We start from the raw sequence: 21,952 nt of genomic DNA, 5'->3' as shown, positions 1-21,952 counted from the left end.
TAAGAGGGTACCGCATCCCATGGAGGACAGGTTCTGGGTACAAGATCACTTCCTACATACCAAAGTGATGCTTTCCATTCAGGTGACCTCACTCCTCCAAGGCAGCACAGAAGTTGCTGTGCTGGATGTTTTCGCCTGGATGAACTCTCAGCGCCACTGTACGGATGCCAGGGTTTCTTCCGATATCAGGAGCAGCTGCTACTTCTCTCTTTTAATGGGATCAAGTATGTCATGTGCATAGTGTGCTCAGCTCTTGCTGACCCCAAAACCAGAATCTGCTTTGCACAAGGCCAGCCTTACCAATAAGCGGCTACCTCAGGTGGCAGGCCTTGGAGGGTTGTAGCTCAGCGCCAGCAAGCCAATGAGAGAGCAGTGCTTTTACAGCTACGGGCCTTTGAGCATGCATGCATTTATTTATTTAGTAAATTAGATGTTGCTAACACCTTTTCAGTAGTAGTTCAAATTGAGTTACATTCAGGTACACTGGGTATTTCTCTGTCCCTGGAGGGCTCACAATCTAAGTTTGTACCTGAGGCAGTGGAGGGTTAACTGACTTGCCCAAGATCACAAGGAGCAACAGTGGGATTTGAACTGGCCACCTCTGGATGTGGATGTCAAGATGGGTAACCACTAGGCCACTCCTCCAAATTTATATGTTTGCACTCAAGGCTCACCACATCCCGCCCCTTCCAACAGGAAGCTTGCAGTAGAGAGAGTGCTGATATGTTGCTTTTTACTTTTGTAAGCAGGGTTGGCCACATCAGCTTGGCAGAGATAGAGCAGCAAAGGAAGGAGAATGGTAGGGGGAGAGATGCTGGACATCTTGGGGGGGAGGGAGGATAGGGAAGTAGAGGGATGTTGGACAAGGGAGGGAGGGAAGTGGATGTGCTAGAGACCTTGGGGGAAGGACGGGAGATGCTGGAGACTAGAGGGAGGAAGGAGAAGGGGAGATGCTGACCACCTGGGGAGTGGGGAAGGGAAGTGGATTAGCTGGACTATGGGGGCAGATAGATAATAGAAGATGCTGGTGTATAGGGGTTAGGAATGGTACATGAATTGAAGTTGAACACTGCTATGTCTGATGCTATTATTTTTCATAGCTGTTTTTCACTTGCTATGCCTTAAGCTGCCCTGGGGTTCACCCAAAATATAGCTACATGATGCTAGGTTCCACATTAGGAGTCACCACTGAGGAAAAGGATTTGGGGGTCATCATGGACAATATGTTGAAATTGTCTGCACAGTGTGTGGCAGCAGCTGAAAAAGCAAACAGAATGTTAGGAATTTTAAGAAAAGGAATAAGATAAAACAGAGAATATCTTAATGCTTCTGTATTGCTTCATGGTGAGACCACATCTTGAGTATTGTGTGCATTTCTGGTCACAACATCTCAAAAAAGATGTAGTGGAACTGGAAAAGGTACAAAGAAGGGCAACCAAAATGATTAAGGGGATGGAACTACTCTCATATGAGGAAAGGCTAAAAAGGTTAGGGCTCTTCAGTTTGGAGAAGAGACTGCTGAGGGGAGATATGATAGTTTATAGTTTATTGTGATTTGCTAAAACGCTCTAGCTGCCAGGGCTAAAAAAAAGATAAAGGAAAAGGAGCTCCATAAAAAAGATAGGAAAGATATTCATTCACATACAGACATAAAGAGAGCAAAAACACACGAGGGAGAGCTATAATTTAAAGCATGCTGTCTACGCTATCTCACCAAAGGCTTGCCTGAAAAGCTTGGCCTTTAAATTAGATTTAAAACTGTTACAGGGGAATAATCGAATGGGGCGCCCAAGTTCTCCTGAGCGTCCCTGCGGAGGGGCGGGAAAACCCATATTATCGAAACAAGATTGACGTCCATCTTTCGTTTCGATAATACGGTCGGGGACGCCCAAATCTCAACATTGAGGTCGACCTTAGAGATGGTTGTCCTTAGAGATGGCCATCCCCGATTTTCAGCGATAATGGAAACCGAGGACGTCCATCTCAGAAACGACCAAATCCAAGCCATTTGGTCATGGGAGGAGCCAGCATTCGTAGTGCACTGGCCCCCCTGACATGCCAGGACACCAACCGGGCACCCTAGGGGGCACTGCAGTGGACTTCAGAAAAAGCTCCCAGGTGCATAGCTTCCTTACCTTGTGTGCTGAGCCCCCCAACCCCCCCCCCCCAAACCCACTCCCCACAACTGTACACCACTACCATAGCCCTTAGGGATGAAGGGGGGCACCTAGATGTGGGTACAGTGGTTATCTGGTGGGTAGGGGGGATGGAGGGCTTACATTTACCACCACAAGTGTAACAGGTAGGGGAGGATGGGCCTGGTCCGCCTGCCTGAAGTGCACTGCAGTACCCACTAAAACTGCTCCAGGGACCTGCATACTGCTGTCATGGAGCTGGGTATGATATTTGAGACTGGCATAGAGGCTGGAAAAAAAACTATTAAAAAATTTTTTTTAGGGCAGGAGGGGGTTAGTGACCACTGGGGGAATAAGGAGAGGTCATCCCCGATTCCCTCCGGTGGTCATCTGGTCATTTAGGGCACATTTTTGTGGTTTGGTCGTAAAAGAAAAGGACCAAGTAAAGTCGTCCAAGTGTTTCGTCAGGGATGCCCTTCTTTTTTCCATTATCTGCCAAGGACGCCCAAGTGTTAAGCACGCCCCAGTCCCGCCTTCACTATGCTTCCGACACGCCCCCGTGAACTTTGGTTGTCCTCACGACGGAAAGCAGTTGAGGACGCCCAAAATCGGCTTTTGATTATGCCGATTTGGGCGACCCTGTGAGAAGGACGCCCATCTTGCGATTTGTGTCGATTGATGGGCGCCCTTCTCTTTCGAAAATAAGCCTGTTAATAGATGGATGACTGTGGAGGGAGAGGGAGAGATTATTCCAGGTATGGTAAGACAGGAAAAATAAAGCATTGTGTTTGGTTGTTTCCAAACGTGCACGTTTAGGACTTGGTAACACCAGATGGTGATCATTTAAGGAGCGGAGTACCCTAGCAGGGGATTAAGGGATAGCAAGACATGAGAGATAGGAACATGTATTCTGTAAGCCTTGAAAATCAATAGTGTTATTTTATAGGTAATCCGGTATTCCACAGGTAACCAGTTGTGTTGTTTCAGTAAAGGAGTTGTGTGATCAGTGCGATGGGCATGTCAGAGTAATCTGATAGCTGTATTCTTTTTTTATTATTTGTTGCATTTGTATCCCACATTTTCCCACCTCTTTGCAGACTCAGTGTGGCTATTCTGGAGGGTTTGTCGTTTTTTCAAGGTAGACCGTGGTAAGCCTGAGCAAATGATATTCCAGTAATCAAGATGGGATCTTTTCCAGAGTAGGGGAAATGGTAAAACTGGAAGACATGAGCTGAGGTTGTGGGGTAGTAGACTTAGGACTAATGTGAGAAAATTCTTTTCACTGAGAGGGTGGTCGATGCCTGGAATGCCCTCCCAAGGAAGGTTGTAGAAACAGTAAAGGTGATGGAATTCCAAAAGGTGTGAGATGAACACAGAGGAACTGATATGTGGTGCAAATGTATGCGTCTTAATTAGGTGCATATCCTGGAATTCATTGCCAGAGAATGTGGTAAAACCAGTTAGCTTAGCGGGGTTTAAAAAAGATTTGGATAACTTCCTAAAAGAAAAGTCCATAAACCATTATTAAGATGGATTTGGGAGAAATCCACTGCTTATTTCTAGGATAAACTGGATATACACAAACAAATATGAATGTAATTCTTTTTTAAAGTGGAGTGGAGTCTCATATGTTTAGCACGAAAATAATTTTTTCACTCAGTAGGTGAATGACTGGTTCGTGTACATTGTTTAATCATTGACTTGACCTCCACCAACCTTTTCTTATTTATAACTTTTATCAGTCCAACTCTCTCAATATAATCAAAATAATCAAAATATGCACAGCACTTAGCTTTGGCAGGTTGGTGCACTCACAAACCCCGACAGGTCCCCGTTTCATATTAACTTTATCAAGGGGGAGTCACCAATTCTATTGTATAAGAGAGAGAAAAAAGGACTGTAAACTTCTTTTAAAAACAACATTGTATTATGCATTCATTTTATATCGCTGATGGCTTACCCGATAACTGCCTCAAATGCGTGTGCTTGTATTCCATCATATTATCAAACTAAGATGGCGGCGGCGGCCTTTTATTACCAACAAACCGCACCAGCTGATTAAGTGACGTCATGAATAAACAAATCGGCGTCAAAATTGAGGCCCTCAATACACCATGGCTCAGAAAAAATAAGAGTACCCTTATACGAAAAGGGTCATCACAGACCTCCAGAAAAATTCCAAAGGCAACTTTGAACACCCAAATCAACAGAAACTCTTAAGAAAACATTTTAGAAAAAACATTTTGGAAAACATTTTAGGAAAACGCTTATGTTCTTAAATGCTAGGAATGCCCCCATTCTGCCTATGACCCTCCCATTTCTGTGCCCCCTACTTTTTACTTGCGCATAAAATTTAAGTGTGGATTCCATGCCTAAATTTGCATGCATATATTCCAATTAATTCTAATTAGTGCCAATAATTGCTTGTTAAAAAGCCAATTATTGGCACTAATTAGCTCTTTAATTAAATTGTGAACATTCAATTTTTGGTGACTATAGAATTAGAGGGTTTGTGCCTAACTGGGCACCAGCATTTATGCCAGCCAAAAACTGATGTAAATGCTGGCGCCCAACTAATGGGAGTTGGGAGCGCAAATGACAGTATTCTGTAACATCGTGCCTAAATTCTGGGAACACCCCAACCTGCCCATGTCCCTCCTATAGCCACACCCCCCCCCCTTTGGAATTGCATGCTATGAAAATTAGGCATGCGTGTTATAGAATAAGGCACAGAGCAGATCCGTGTGTAACACCTAATGACTGCCAATTAATGCCAAAAATTGATATCACCTGATTAGCTCATTAGTTTACACATGGACGTACTGTGGGGGACCTATACAGAATCTGGGGGACTGTGTGCTGTAGTTCTTGGATTGCATAGGGAAAAAAACAGACTTTGCAGACTGGAAGAGTCCTTTGCAAGGGCCACATGCAGACATTACTGCTCTGCTATCCTGCGCCTTGACATTTTCATTTGGGATTCCTTTTCACATTGTTTATCTTTCTATAATTAAGTTTGATATATGGTTTGCTGGTGCTGTTCTTTTCTAGAGACCTAATTTTCAGTTGCTTAACCATTAATAATTTTGAAATCTCCTTATGTTTCTCATACTATTTTCTTTTTCTTTTCTCTTGTAGTCATTTAAAGAGATCAATGCAAGGTACATCATTTGTGGCTTTGCTTCTTTGTAGTGAGTGTGGGCAGCAGCATGGTTTTCTTTGTGTATTTTTAAAGTGTGCCTGTAGATTAAAATAATAAAACAAGCATCTTTCAAATGCTGGCCTGATGGAAGACATTTTCTAGATAAATAAATCACTAAAAAATACTGTGTTCAATATACTGTAATATTAATTCTTTTCGCTCTACAGTCTTTTATTGTGTCCAATATCTCACAACACATAATAGTCTGGCAAGGTACTGAAAGCTGATTTATTGCTGGTGTGCAAAATAATACCATAGGAACTAATTTTGTATATTGTACTGTACCATCTCATATATTGCAACCATTTTTAACAATAATGGTTTCTACAGTTGACTAGAAGTATTAGGAAAGTTTAGATATCCACAGTAAGGGCCCTGTTTACTAAGGTGTGCTAACGTTTTTGCGCATGCTAATTGTGTAGATGCCCATAGGAATATTATGGGCATGTACACAGTGCGCGCTAATGCTTAGCACATGCTATAAATGCTAACAAGCGCCTCTAGCGCTTGGCATTGTGGCGGCGGGGGTAATTCTATATAGTGCGCTACAAGTTAGGCACAAATTAGGCTGCAAACTTTTGGCACGGCAATGGGATTTAACGGCTATTAGGCAGCAAAGCAGGGCTGAAATCTAGAGGCACACAGTGACCTTAGGTGCTATTCTATAACTTGGTGGCTAAGTGTTCTAGCGCATAACTGCAAAGAGGGCATTCCCATGCAGTGGCATAGCCACGGGTGGGCCAGGGCCCACCCACTTAGGGCTCAGGCCCACCCAACAGTAGCACAAGTTTAGTGGTAGCTGGTGGGGATCCCACTGATACTAGCTGAAGACTACCCCCTAATGGTAACGAAAACACTACTCTCCATGATACCTGCACATGCTCAGTTTTCAGTACATACGTGCTATTTTTTTTTGTGGTGGGGGGGGGGGGGGTGGAGAACACTTGGTGCTCACCCACTTCTTGCTTAGGCCCACCCAAAATCTGTTGTCTGGCTATGCCCCTGTTCCCATGGAAGGTGCATGGGCGGGTCATGGGCATATTGACTCTTTGTGCTTTATAGAATAGTTGCATTTATGTGCCCAACTTCTGATTTTAGGCGCCAGCATTTACACAAGCCATAGACATGGCTAAGTGGTCGTACCTAAAGTTTGGCACATAAATGCAGACTTACACTAGTATTCTATAACAAGCCAAAAATTTGGTACTGATAAAATTCGGCACGCAACACTATTCTATAAATTGTGCTTCAGGATAAGAGCATTGAGTACCCGCTGAATTTGGCACTCAGCTTTGGATTCGAGGACTTATGCCAGCTGAAACACTCAAATGGGGCGTGGATCCCCACTATTCTGTAATACTGTGTGCATCTTTTGTGAATGCCCCTGACCCTCCCATGCCCCTCCCATGGCCACACCCCTTCGAGTAGCATGCGATCAATTTAGGGGGCCAGTGTTATAGAATAGTGCATAGCTAGATCAGCACCCAAATCATAATTAGTGCCAATTAAGAGCTTGTTAACTCAAAAAATTAAATCATTGCAGCCCATTAACTAATTATTATGGGCACCGATCTGGGATCTGCGCCCACATTTGGGTGCCCTTTATTGAATCCGGGGTTGGGTACCCAACTTTGCCTTTATAGAATATTTGCTTAGCACCCAGTTTTTTGGCACCTAACTTAAGTTGCCATTTATAGAATTCCCCCCTTGGTGTAGACTCCACACTGTTTTGGTAACTTTTCTTAAGACTCTCTCCAAAATGTTTATAACCTTTTAGATGTAAGGCTTCAGAATAGGACTCAGTATTCTAGGAGAGGTCTCCCCAGCGGCCAGTACAGAGGTATCAGTGCTCATTTTCAAAGCACTTACTTACAAAAGTTCCACAGGTTATTATGAAACTTTGTAAGTCTAAGTGCTTTGAAAATATGCCTCTTATCACTTTGTTTTTTTTAATCTACTGGTTATGTTCGAGTCCAAGTTCATTTGATATACTGTCTATAAAATATATATATCTAAGTGGTCTATATCATTAAAAAACAGGGGAAAGTTTTCCTGATATTTCCAGACATATGCAAAAGAGGTGCCAGGAATTTCTGATGCTACAGTGGGGGAAATAAGTATTTGATCCCTTGCTGATTTTGTAAGTTTGCTCACTGACAAAGACATGAGCAGCCCATAATTGAAGGGTAGGTTATTGGTAACAGTGAGAGATAGCACATCACAAATTAAATCCGGAAAATCACATTGTGGAAAGTATATGAATTTATTTGCATTCTGCAGAGGGAAATAAGTATTTAATCCCTCTGGCAAACAAGACCTAATACTTGGTGGCAAAACCCTTGTTGGCAAGCACAGCGGTCAGACGTCTTCTGTAGTTGATGATGAGGTTTGCACACATGTCAGGAGGAATTTTGGTCCACTCCTCTTTGCAGATCATCTCTAAATCATTAAGAGTTCTGGGCTGTCGCTTGGCAACTCGCAGCTTCAGCTCCCTCCATAAGTTTTCAATGGGATTAAGGTCTGGTGACTGGCTAGTCCACTCCATGACCCTAATGTGCTTCTTCCTGAGCCACTCCTTTGTTGCCTTGGCTGTATGTTTTGGGTCATTGTCGTGCTGGAAGACCCAGCCACGACCCATTTTTAAGGCCCTGGCGGAGGGAAGGAGGTTGTCACTCAGAATTGTACGGTACATGGCCCCATCCATTCTCCCATTGATGCGGTGAAGTAGTCCTGTGCCCTTAGCAGAGAAACACCCCCAAAACATAACATTTCCACCTCCATGCTTGACAGTGGGGACGGTGTTCTTTGGGTCATAGGCAGCATTTCTCTTCCTCCAAACACGGCGAGTTGAGTTCATGCCAAAGAGCTCAATTTTTGTCTCATCTGACCACAGCACCTTCTCCCAATCACTCTCGGCATCATCCAGGTGTTCACTGGCAAACTTCAGACGGGCCGTCACATGTGCCTTCCGGAGCAGGGGGACCTTGCGGGCACTGCAGGATTGCAATCCGTTATGTCGTAATGTGTTACCAATGGTTTTCGTGGTGACAGTGGTCCCAGCTGCCTTGAGATCATTGACAAGTTCCCCCCTTGTAGTTGTAGGCTGATTTCTAACCTTCCTCATGATCAAGGATACCCCACGAGGTGAGATTTTGCGTGGAGCCCCAGATCTTTGTCGATTGACAGTCATTTTGTACTTCTTCCATTTTCTTACTATGGCACCAACAGTTGTCTCCTTCTCGCCCAGCGTCTTACTGATGGTTTTGTAGCCCATTCCAGCCTTGTGCAGGTGTATGATCTTGTCCCTGACATCCTTAGACAGCTCCTTGCTCTTGGCCATTTTGTAGAGGTTAGAGTCTGACTGATTCACTGAGTCTGTGGACAGGTGTCTTTCATACAGGTGACCATTGCCGACAGCTGTCTGTCATGCAGGTAACGAGTTGATTTGGAGCATCTACCTGGTCTGTAGGGGCCAGATCTCTTACTGGTTGGTGGGGGATCAAATATTTATTTCCCTCTGCAGAATGCAAATAAATTCATATACTTTCCACAATGTGATTTTCCGGATTTAATTTGTGATGTGCTATCTCTCACTGTTACCAATAACCTACCCTTCAATTATGGGCTGCTCATGTCTTTGTCAGTGGGCAAACTTACAAAATCAGCAAGGGATCAAATACTTATTTCCCCCACTGTATATCCCAGAGCTTTGGCTCTGGGTGCAAATTTTGAGTTAAAATTTCCTTGTCAATGTGTTTTATTATTTGAGGGTAAAAGTTATTTTTTTACAGATTCCAAAGAATTTTTGGACGTTATTTTGGCAAAAGAAGAGTTGAGGGCTAAGGTTTGATAACCACTGTTGAGAACTGGCTGGTAGGATTTAATGGAAGAAGTGATCTTTACTTAATTGAAAATTTTCCTTATTTAATTTCCTTGTTCCTGGTTCCCCTTTTTCCTTTTTTTGTGGACTAATTGATAAGATTCAATTATCCTTATATTTCTTTTTGTATATTGTCCTGCTGTTTTTTTCCAGAATGTGGAAATTGCAGGGTAAATATCCTGTGATTGTTGAATGTAAATTCAAAAATGGGGGGAAATAAGGGGGGATTATATACCATAAACCATATACAAGACATTCATATTGAATACAGGGTCAATGATTAAGGAAAGATCAAGAGGAACAATTACAGCAGTATAAATGAGATAATCAAGGGAGGAAAACACAATAGATACAGAGAAGTTCAGGCTCTGTGCTCCTGGGCCCCATGCTGAAAACAAGGAGGCAGAAGAGGAGGAGGATAGAATTTAAAGGGATTCTAGAAAAGTCAGTGAGTAAAAGAATGTTTTAAGGGGTTCTTTTATAAAGCTGCGGCAAAGGGGGCCTGCGCTGGCATCGTCATGTGTTTTTGACTTGCTCCTTTATACTGCAGAGGGTAAAAGGCCCCTTTTTACCACAGCGGGTAAAAGGCAGGTTTCCCTTTTCTTAAAGTGAACCACTTGCCACACTGCCATTTTAGGGGGAGCACTTACTGGCACCCATTGAGGTGGTGGTAAAGGCTCCTGTGCTAACTCGGTGGTAACTGGGCAGCACACGGCACTGACCAATTACCACTGGATGAACACCGGTGCTACAAAAATTGAAATATTTTTGCAGCGCCGGAAATGGTGCACGCTGGAGGAGGGAACTACTGCCAGGCTGATGCGATAGCCTGGCGGTACTTCCCTTTTAGCGAGTGGTAAGCCCACATTGGGCTTACTGCTGCTTCGTAAAAGGGCCCCTAAGTGAAGATTTAAAGTTGCTTAGAGAGGGTTCAGATCTTATATATAAAGGAAGACTGTTCCAGAGAGTTGGAAATGACACTCTGAAGCAAGACTGTCTACTAGTGTCCAAACGAATCTGGCAAAAAGTCAGTATAAACCAATAAATATTGCTGGGATGAACAAAGTGTTCTTTGAGGGGTATAAGAAATAAATAGATTAACCTGAATCTGGTGGTTCAGTACTAGGACCTTGAAAGAGACCCTATAGGCTACAGAAATCCAGTGTTCAGCAAGGAAAAGAGGGGCAACATGATACTTCCTATGTCTGAGGAGCAGCTTATATTCAAGCTGCAGCCTACAGAGTTGGATAGTCAAAAGCCCAAGATAAAGAGAGTTGCAATAGTCTAACTCTGTGATCACAAGGGCCAAAATAAGAGTTCAGAGGGATGAGGGCTCGAGCATGGGGTGGATTGAACAAATCTTCCAAAGTAAAAAAAACAACTAGAAACAACATGAGAATGAAAAGTTAACTTACCGTTTAATGAAACACCCAGCGTTTTTACCGATTTTTTTAGTTGGAGTGGAATTCTCTTGATGGTGAGGGAAAGTGGTGTACCGTATAAGAAACGGCTATTCAGTTTCAATTCATTCACAAATAATCAGTCTACAATCTTGTATAATAAAGCAAAAATTGTTATAATGGTGGAGGGTGATAGGCAACTGAGAGATCAAAGGAGATGAGGAGGATATCCCTCCTACTACCAAAGATTAATCTGATGTAGTTAGTATGACAAAGGAGAGTTTAAGTGGGCTCAGAATCCAGTTTGATGTAAGTGTAAAGCATTTGCTTTTTTCAAGATAGTCTGTTAGCTGAGCCTCAACAACATTATAGAGAAAGGGTAGGGAAATACATGATATAAGGGGCAGTTGATAGATCAAGAATAAATAGGGGCAGGAGAGGCTAAAATGAAAGATGAAAGCTCCAGAGATGCAAGACACAAGGTGTCATGAGAGTTTATAAACAAAATGTGAAAAAACCCCAAATATTGATAACCTGGATGTCAAAAATGGTTGAGATAGGCCACATTCTAGTCTGTGAGCCATGTCTCATACAGGTAGAAAACATCAAGACAGGTTTGTTTGATGTATGATCTGACCAGGTAGACTTTACCATGCAGAATGCATACATTCATACATTCAGCAAGCAACACGCCGGCACAGACGAGAAGAGAACTTCGGCTGTCGGAGGTTGGGGTCCCCCGCCAGCACAGGTGCGCGACAGCGGCGGGGGAGTGCTTTCGTCGGGAAGGGGGGGATCCATGGGGTCATGGCAGGGGGGTCCAGGGGTCTATAACGCGGAGGGGGGGTGTTGAAATAGGAGGGAGGGGGGAGTCTGGAACTCGGTGGGAGGGGCGTCAGGGGGCCTTGAAATGGGTGGGTGGGAGGCTGGGAGGCCTGTGTGTGTGGGTGGGTGGGAGGGAGGCCTTGAACTGGGAGGGAGGGAGGAAGGCAGGGAGGGAGGGTGGCCTTGAACTGGGAGGGAGTGTGGCTTTGAACTGGGAGGGAGGGTGGGGGGGGGGGTCTGGAACTTGGAGGGGACAGAGTGAGACAGCGAGGGAGGGTGGGGGATTGCCTTGCTAGCACCCGTTTCATTTCATAACAAAACGGGCCTTTTTTACTAGTAAAGAAATAATATCTCCAAGGGGTGGCAAGGGCTGAGAACACGAGGAAATAGGAACGGTAGATAGATATCTTACCTCTGCTTGGTATGAGTAGTAACTACAAGGAGTAGGTCTGTGACTCCAATGGGCCAGTATGTGATAAAAGGATGTCAGGGAGCAGCAGAGAAGGACAAGAAAACTAGTTATGAGAGAAGCATACTAAGGCGCACAACATGCTCCTTGTTTGTACTTCATCACATGCCAAAGCGTTGCTGGAGTGCACGCCACTGGTAAGGTGCACATAGCATTCATCTAGCTCTGTTTTGCTACTTTTAGATCATCAGACTATATTACCCTAAGGGCTCTGCTAGTGATAGATGTCTGAGTGATAGTGTCTGATGATTTATTTCCTGGTTACAGAATTTGTGAGTACCCACAGCCCACAGGCTGACCAGATGGCAGAGAGGAATAGAAAAAGGTATCAGTGAGAGGTTAGGAATATCATAAAAGGAGACAGGAGTAAGGAGAGGGCAAGGGCAACAGTAGAATGCAATTATATTATGCCTTGCAGCTTTCTACATGGATTGTGCTAGCTCCAAGAGCAAACTCTGTAGAGACAGAGGTGGGGGATGCAGATGAGGGAACCAAGTTACAGTCTGTACAATGCCCCTGCCCCTCACCAAATGCAGATTTATGACACTTTGGACGTTTTTCTCTTTTGAAAATGAGCCCCATTGTCTAACCATTTTGCTTGTATGTGATTAATTTCAACAGAAAAATGTTAACAGATTTTTGCAAAGCATGCCACTAATACTGTTTCATAACCAGGTGAAAGCTCATCACTTAAACTGTTGTTCTGATGTTCTGTTTTTATATTCCCTGCTTTCCCTTCTTGGCTTTTCCATATGTCGTTATTGGTAAAATCAGTCATTACATTACATCTTAAGTCTAGCCTGCTTGTAACTATATAGTTCAATGTGGGTAACAAAAGAAGAACTAGAGCATCCACTAGGAAGTCACAAAGTAACAAACATAAGCCAAAAATACACACCTCATTAATATCAAGTTACAAATTTAGCAAATAAAAATGCCAATATAGGCCGAATTACAGTAATCTAGCTGTGATAGCACTAAAAGTTGAAAGAGTAATCTGAATGTTGGCTGGTCAAAATATTTTCAAACAGCTCTTAGCTTATTAAGTAGCAGAAAAAGATTTTTTATAGACTGAAAACTCTTCTAGGGCTATCGTTACCCGCCCTGATTGACCCTTATTGAGACAAGTGTCAACATTAACAGAACTGCCAGGTTGTCCAATTCCAGGAGAGAGATGTTTTGTACTTATATCATAAAACTGTCTGGTTGCATCTCTGCTTTACCCTTCATTGTCAGTTATAATGCTCTACTACGTATTGTGTTGACCTTGTAAGTAGTATACCATACCATACTTTGTATTGTTATTTGAATATTTTTACTGCTGCAATTGCCTATTGCTCATGTTTGACCTATTCTTAATGTACACCGCCTTGAGTGAATTCCTTCAAAAAGGCAGTAAATAAATCCTAATAAATGAATAAATAAATATTTGTAGTCCCTGATTCATCCCATTGAAAACAGCGTTGCAGGTCCCATAATGCATCAGGATGGGATTGTCAGAAATCCAGATCTAGCTCAAAATCTCCCTTCTGGAAATGGGCCATTTAGCAGCTCTGTTTTACATTAGGCCTGGTTAGTGAACCAGTTATCTGTATTAAAGGCAAAGACCTGAATTGTGTTAGTATTCTTTTTGATGCTAGAATTATTGCTTCATCTGAAGTTATGGTAATGGTTTCACACTGCTTCCTATAGACTCCTAAAATGTGTATTTTATCCTAGAAAACAATTATAATTATTATAATGGTTTAACTTTTTGTAAAGAGTGTAAGGTATGATGATACCAGCTGGAACTTTGGGATGTTAACACAAGATCTTCCATAACACCTGCACAGTGTAAAGCTATGGGATTTGCATCTTTAGATATCATTTTAAATCCCATCTTGGTCCTCACAGAAACTGGCCTGTTATAAAATTCCAAACATGTTTAAACATTTCAAATTGTTTTGAATCTCCTCTTAATTGCTTACCAATGAATAAGAGGTCAGCTTACTGTTTTAATTGAGCGCTGAAATGCATAGATAGCCAGAAATTACTTACATTGACTGTGCTCTTCGAAACAGATTTTGTTCTGCAATGGAGAATTCCATCTCTTTGGAAAAGATACCTAGCATGTTTTCACTTTTTGAACACTATGCGGAAAGTTCTGGGACAAGTGACGAGAATACAGTGAAACATGTGTCTGGTAAGACTGTTTTTAATGCTTGTATTATAAAGTTTTAGCGTTCAGTTCACCCTAATTTATTTTTGAACTCTTGGCTCTTAGAGGGGCATTTTCGATAGAACGTCTAGATCAGAATTTGGACGTTTTACAAAAACGTCCAAATTCTGAACAGGAAAGAAGGTCATTTTCAAAAAAGATAGACATCTACAGTATCTGTGTTCGAAAATGCTATGGATATCTTGTGATTTGGACGTCCTTTTTTATGGTCCATTTTTGAACAAAAGACGTCCATATGCAAGACAGCTAAAACACAGGAGGAGTGGCTTAATGGTTATTGCAGTGGGAGCTAGCAAGGTTTTCCTTGGCTCCCCTGCAGCCACCCATGTCCAGCGACCCTCCTCTCCCCCTGCGCCCACTGCAGCCACCCATGTCCAGCAAACCTCCTCTCTCCCCTGCCCTCCCTCCTGCTACCCATGTCCAGCGACCCTCCTCTCTCTCCTGCCCCCCTCCAGCCACCCATGTACAGCGACCCCCCTGCAGCCACCCATGTCCAGCGACCCTCCTCTTTCCCCTGCCCCCCCCCTCCAGCCACCCATGTCCAGTGACCCTCCTCTGGACATGGATCAGCTGTGAGACGTTTCCCCCCCCCCCCCCCCCAGGGTTCTGAAGTTGACATCATAATGGCTACGGTGATGTCAGCCTGATCTACGGAGCCTAGCAGACCAACTCGGAATGAGCCACGGTCCCAGGCAAGTCAGAACGTTGGAGGTGAGAATTATTATATAGGAAGTAGTTACATGAGTATTTATACAGTAATGTACAATTTCTGCTGCTTCCTCATGGTCTGAGGGGGGATAGTGATTGTTTTCTAGGTTCCCTTCCCAACTATTGGATTTAGGGAGGTTGGGGCTCCCTACTCCTTCAAGTTGCTGCCTGTCATTTGACTGCATAATAGACACAACGTATCTGAGAGCAAGTTCCTTAAAACTAAGTGTCTGATTCAGTGGCGTAGCCACAGGTAGGCCTGGGTGGGCCAGAGCCACCCAACAGTAGCACATGTTTAGTGGTAACTGGTGGGGATCCCAGGCTCCACCAGCTGAAGACTACCCCCTGATGGTAATGAAAACACTACTCTCCATGATACCGGCACCTGCACATGCTCAGTTGTCAGCGCATACCTGCTATTTTTTTTTTTTTTGGTGGTGGTGGTGGGAGAACACTTGGTGCTCACCCACTTCTTGCTTAGGCCCACCCAAAATCTGTTGTCTGGCTATGCCCCTGGTCTGATTCAGTAAACTTTTTTCCTATTAGCAGGTGTAAATGGTTGCGTCTAAGTGCTCTAAGTAATGCTCTTAACTAATTGTATTCTATAAGTTATGGTGCCAAACCCATAGTTTATGCCTACCTTGGAGTTATATGGTACTAGTAAAAAAGGCCTGTTTCTGAAGGCAAGGAAACGGGCCCTAGGCAGGCAATTTCTCCCCCCCCCCCCCCCCCGCGCTACGGCCCCCTCGACCCCCCCCCTGTGCCGGCAAAAACCACCCCCCCCCCCACCGCCGTTGTGGACTACCTGTGCTGACTGGGGACCCAAACCCCTGACAGCCGAAGTGCTGTTGTGCCCTTCACGTTGCTTCCTCAATCATCTTCTCTGGAAGTTCCTCTGCGTGCATCTGACCCCCCCTTCCACGAACCAGTCGACCCCCCCCCCCCGGCTCACCGAAAACTGCCCCCCGTCGCTGTTGTGGACTACCTGTGCTGACAGGGGACCCAAACCCCTGACAGCCGAAGTGCTGTTGTGCAAGTGCTGTTGTGCCCTTCACGTTGCTTCCTCAATCATCTTCTCTGGAAGTTCCTCTGCGTGCATCTGACCCCCCCTTCCACGAACCAGTCGACCCCCCCCCCCGGCCCACCGAAAACTGCCCCCCGTCGCCGTTGTGGACTACCTGTGCTGACAGGGGACCCAAACCCCTGACAGCCGAAGTGCTGTTGTGCAAGTGCTGTTGTGCCCTTCACGTTGCTTCCTCAATCATCTTCTCTGGAAGTTCCTCTGCGTGCATCTGACCCCCCCTTCCACGAACCAGTCGACCCCCCCCCCCCCGGCCCACCGAAAACCGCCCCCCGTCGCTGTTGTGGACTACCTGTGCTGACAGGGGACCCAAACCCCTGACAGCCGAAGTGCTGTTGTGCAAGTGCTGTTGTACCCTTCGAGTTGCTTCCTCAATCATCTTCTCTGCAAGTTTCTCTTCGTGCGTCTGACGTCAGACGCACGCAGAGGAACTTCCAGAGAAGATGATTGAGGAAGCAACGCAAAGGGCACAACAGCACTTCGGCTGTCGGGGGTTTGGGTCCCCCGTCAGCACAGGTAGTCCACAACGGCGGCGGAGGGCGGTTTTCTGCAATCCGGGGGGGGGGGTCGACAGGTTCGTGGAAGGGGGGGGGTCGAGGGGGCCTTAGCGCGGGGGGTGACAGATGATTCCAAAAACACCAGCGGGAAACTGCTCTCGACGAGCTCTCCCACCGGGCGCCTTCAGCATCCACCTCCACAGGTGGACGTTTTTCCCGGGCCCGGCAGGCTGCACCCTACACCTACAACAAGCGTAGGTACACCCAACCAGCCCGAAGGCCCCCTCAGGCACAGGGACAGTCCCAGCGCGCTCGTTCCCGTCAACAGCGTGTGCCTAAGCAGCTCCCCGCGCCTCCCCAGCAAAAGCAGGGGATGAGCTTTTGACTGGATCCATGGGAACATAGCCGCCATCAAAGTAGCTGTGCCGGACGGCCTGCTGGTTGGAGGGAGGTTGACAGTTTTTCACCAAAGGTGGCCTCTCATAACCTCCGACCAGTGGGTTCTCCAAATAGTGTGGTGCGGATACACCCTGAATTTGGCCTCCACCTCACCAAATTGTCCACCGGGAGCTCAATCCTTCAGCTCCCACCACAAGCAGGTACTTGCAGAGGAACTCTCCGCCCTTCTCAGCGCCAATGCGGTCGAGCCCGTGCCACCCGGGCAGGAAGGGCAGGGATTCTATTCCAGGTACTTCCTTGTGGAAAAGAAAACAGGGGGGATGCGCCCATCCTAGACCTGAGAGGCCTGAACAAGTTCCTGGTGCGAGAAAAGTTCAGGATGCTTTCCTTCGGCACCCTTCTACCCATGATTCAGAAAGACGATTGGCTATGTTCCCTGGATTTAAAGGATGCTTATACTCACATCCCGATACTGCCAGCTCAGAGACAGTGTCTTCGATTCCGCCTGGGGACACGTCACTTTCAGTATTGTGTGCTGCCCTTTGGGCTCGCCTCTGCACCACGGGTGTTCACGAAGTGTCTCGCGGTGGTTGCGGCGTACCTACGCAGGCTGGGGGTGCACGTGTTCCCGTATCTTGACGATTGGCTGGTAAAGAGCACCTCAGAGGCGGGAGCTCTTCGGTCCATGCAGTGTACTTACTATTCATCTACTGGAGTTGCTGGGGTTTGTGATAAATTACCCGAAGTCCCATCTCCAGCTAGTCCAATCTCTGGAATTCATAGGAGCTCTGCTGAATTCACAGATGGCTCAGGCCTATCTTCCCGAGGCGAGAGCGTGGAATCTCCTGTCCCTCGCTTCCCAGGCCAGAGTGTCCCAGCAGATCACAGCTCGGCAGATGTTGAGACTCCTGGGCCATATGGCCTCCACAGTCCATGTGACTCCCATGGCTCGTCTTCACATGAGATCAGCTCAATGGACCCTAGCTTCCCAGTGGTGCCAGGCCACCGGGAATCTAGAAGATGTCATCCGCCTGCCCATCAGTTGTCGCAATTCGCTGCGCTGGTGGACAATTTCGAACCAATTTGACCCTGGGACGTCCATTCCAAATTCCTCAGCCCACAAAAGTGCTGACGACGGATGCATCTCGCCTGGGGTGGGGAGCTCATGTCGATGGGCTCCACACCCAGGGGATGTGGTCTCCCCAGGAACATGGTCTTCAGATCAACCTCCTGGAGCTCCGGACGGTCTGGAACACACTAAAGGCCTTCAGGGATTGGCTGTCCTACCAAATTATCCAAATTCAGACAGACAATCAGGTTGCAATGTATTACATCAACAAGCAGGGGGCACCGGATCTCGCCCTCTCTGTCAGGAAGCCGTCAGGGTGTGGCGTTGGGCGAGCCAGTATGGCATGCTTCTCCAAGCCACATACCTGGCAGGCGTAAACAACAGTCTGGCCGACAGGCTGAGCAGACTCATGCAACCGCATGAGTGGTCGCTCCATTCCAGAGTGGTACGCAAGATCTTCCGAGAGTGAGGCACTCCCTCGGTGGACCTTTTCGCCTCCCAGACCTATCACAAGCTGCCTCAGTTCTGTTCCAGACTTTGGGCACACGGCAGACTGATGTCAGATGCCTTTCTCCTCTATTGGGAGACGGGCCTCCTGTACGCTTATTCTCCCATACCTTTGGTGGGGAAGACCTTACTGAAGCTCAAGCAAGACCGCGGTACCATGATTCTGATCGTGCCTTTTTGGCCCCGTCATATCTGGTTCCCTCTTCTTCTTGAGTTGTCCTCCGAGGAACCGTGGAGATTGGAGTGTTTTCCGATTCTCATTTCGCAGAACGACGGAGCGCTTCTACACCCCAACCTTCAGTCTCTGGCTCTCACGGCCTGGATGTTGAAGGCATAGACTTTGCCTCGTTGGGTCTCTCTGAGGGAGTCTCCTGTGTCTTGCTTGCCTCCAGGAAGGATTCCACTAAAAAGAGTTACTTTTTTAAGTGGAGGAGGTTTGTCGTTTGGTGTGAGAGCAAGGCTCTAGAACCTCATTCTTGTCCTGCACAGACCCTGCTTGAATGCCTTCTACACTTATCAGAGTCGGGTCTCAAGACCAAATCAGTAAGGAATCACCTTAGTTCAATTAAGGCTTACCATCATCGTGTAGACGGTAAAGCCATCTCTGGAGAGCCTTTAGTCGTTCGATTCATGAGAGGCTTGCTTTTGTCAAAGCCCCCTGTCAAGCCTCCTGCAGTGTCATGGGATCTCAACGTTGTCCTCACCCAGCTGATGAAACCTCCTTTTGAGCATTTGAACTCCTGCCGTCTGAAGTACTTGACCTGGAAGGTCATTTTCTTGGTGGCAGTCACTTCAGCTCGTAGGGTCAGTGAGCTGCAAGCCCTGGTAGCTCATGCTCCTTATACAAAATTCCATCATAACAGAGTAGTCCTTCGCACTCACCCTAAGTTCCTGCCAAAGGTGGTGTCGGAGTTCCATCTTAACCAGTCAATCGTCTTGCCAACATTCTTTCCCAGGCCGCATACCCGCCCTGCTGAACGTCAGTTGCACACATTGAACTGCAAAAGAGCATTGGCCTTCTACCTGGAGCGGACACAGCCCCACAGACAGTCCACCCAATTGTTTGTTTCTTTCGATCCCAACAGGAAGGGGGTCGCTGTCGGGAAACGCACCATCTCCAATTGGCTAGCAGATTGCATTTCCTTCACTTATGCCCAGGCTGGGCTGACTCTTGAGGGTCATGTCATGGCTCACAATGTTAGAGCCATGGCTGCGTCAGTGGCCCACTCTCAGAAGATTTCTTTTCAGCATCTTAATGATGCAGTCATGTCTTTTGATGTGTATTTCTACTCAGGGGCAGCAGAAAGCCTTTTTGTTTGGGGGGGGGGGGGCAAACTCTGCCTCCAGCTACAGTATCTCCCCTTACCTACCATCCAATAATCATCCCCTCCCATGGCATCCAGCATCCTTCCCTACCTTTGAACCCCCCACCATGGTACACAGCATTTCTCTCCTTCCCTCCCCCATGGTCTCCAGCACTTTTCTTCACCTCCCTGCCTCTCTGAGATGGTTAGTGCCTTTCCTCCCTTCCCCAGGGTGGCAGTACTTCAACTGGCACAGCACCAAAAGCTTAGAGACCATCAGACGCAGAGCCATGAGCATCTGTGCATGCTCAAGGCCTTCATGTTCCCTTCTCCTCCAAACTTCCTATTTCATGCTCAAGGCCCCGCACCTGCCAGCCTCAATGCTTTTGGTGCTTCATTGGTTGGAGAATAGCTGCCCTGGAGGAGGGAGGTAAAGTACTAAACTTGTTGCAGGGAACAGGGAAGGTGGAGAGAAGGAGAAGTTTGAGCAATGTTTCCTCTAAGGACTGAAGATGACATGAGCAAAAATTTAAATTATATTGCGAGCACTTCTTATAGATAACACACACACATATGTAAACACTCGTAGGGAGGCTGGAAAGAATTCCAAGAGCCATGATCTGCACGCCTTCTGTCCTTGTTCACCTGTAGTTTAACTATGTTTAAAGCTACTCTGAATTTTACTCAGCAGATATATAGCACAGCTTGGAAGTAACACTGCTCCCTCTGTACAAGCACTACTTTTAACAACAAAAAAAGGGGGGGGGGGGATAGTAGGGCATTTTTGAATAAGGGAAGGACCCCTTCACTGTCTATCAGCTGCCTCTCCCACAAACTCTGTTACTGATATTATTCACACTGTAATACACTTCAGGGAATTATATACCAAAAAATCAAAATAATGCATCATATTAAACAGAAACATATTTGCAGTAGTTTCAAAATATACACAGGTACTTTAATACTTGGCTCTCTGTCAGCCCTAGCTCATCAATCCAGCATCTTCCACTAGGCCATGTGAACAGTGATGTTCAGCAGCACTGTAACAGAAATCCCAAGGTTTCTGGCAATCATAAAATAATTTACCTATCGATGTTTTTGGAAGGTTGTCAAATGGCAACCAGGCTTCAGCTCAGCTAGTCTTTAGTAAGCGGTTGAGTTACCAAAGATTAGGTACAGCTAATATAGATAATATGTGCTATCTGTATTAGCTGTACCTAACAGAGCTGCAGGCTGAGAAACGGGAGGCCACTGCTGCTCCTTGAAATCTTGGACAAGTCACTTAACCCTCCATTGAATCAGGTACAAAACTTAAATTGTAAGCCCTCCAAGGACAGGAAAATACCTACTGTACCTTAATGTAACTTGCCTTGAGCTATTACTGAGAAAGCTGTGAACTAAATTCAAATCCAAAATCCAGTACCAGGCATATTGTGAAGTAATAGAAAAAACACTACAGATTTATTTTTGTTACATTTGTACCCCACACTTTCCCACTCATGGCAGGCTCAATGTGGCAATGGAGGGTTAAGTGACTTGCCCAGAGTCACAAGGAGCTGCGTGGGCCTGAAGTGGGAATTGAACTCAGTTCCCCAGGAACAAAGTCCACCACCCTAACCACTAGACCACTCCTCACCTAAAGAGCAAGTCTACCATACCATAATAGCAGTGTAACTTCCACAAGTCACATAACAATCATCTACTTAGGAAAAAACAGCACTTTAAACACTGCAATAAGTACTAGAACGTCAATAAACCCTATTGGAAAACTAAAGAAGTCAGATTAGTACAGATCCATCCTGCACAGTTAATGATAAACGGAAACCCATGTCTGTTTCATATACACAGAACACAGACAGACCCTCACACAGTATAAAATAACTAACCACAAATTAGAAACAAAAATATGTAGACAAAGATTAAACTGAGGTAGGGGGGGAGTCCAAGATGGCGACAGGCTTTCACTGCAGTGAGCATTAGAATCGCTAGCTGGCGCCTTTTCTTTGGATTTCCTCAGACTTTTTACCGCCTTTTACTATGCCTCATACAAAAAAGATGGGGATCCGTCAAAGCTGTGACCTCTCGACAGCTTCACAGTTGAACCCTCTAAGGTTTGAACTGGGAGCGGAGGCTCTGCGTTGAAGGAGGGCGGAGGAGCACCCCCAGTTGCAAATATACCACCATGTCCTTCATTCAGGCTAGTGACTCCAGAAGATGTTTCTTTTGTCACAAGATCAGCGTTAGTAGAATCTTGTGAG

General features: G+C 45.8%; 1 protein-coding gene across 3 annotated transcripts in view; it reads left to right on the top strand.

Moving 5' to 3' along the window:
* The window catches only part of CMYA5 (cardiomyopathy associated 5), a 146,644-nt gene that overhangs the window by 82,677 nt on the left and 42,015 nt on the right, over positions 1-21,952 (top strand). For 2 of the 3 annotated variants that reach the window (XM_030193228.1, XM_030193227.1), the window contains 2 exons: positions 5,274-5,296; positions 13,972-14,093. In XM_030193228.1, coding sequence (XP_030049088.1) covers positions 5,274-5,296; positions 13,972-14,093 — 145 coding nt within the window. The remainder of the gene's footprint in view (positions 1-5,273; positions 5,297-13,971; positions 14,094-21,952) is intronic. The other variant, XR_003940984.1, reaches the window with a different exon arrangement.

This window comes from Microcaecilia unicolor, chromosome 2 (assembly GCF_901765095.1).
Source record: "Microcaecilia unicolor chromosome 2, aMicUni1.1, whole genome shotgun sequence".
NCBI lineage: Eukaryota > Metazoa > Chordata > Amphibia > Gymnophiona > Siphonopidae > Microcaecilia > Microcaecilia unicolor.
This window is presented reverse-complemented; position numbering and strand designations above follow the sequence as displayed.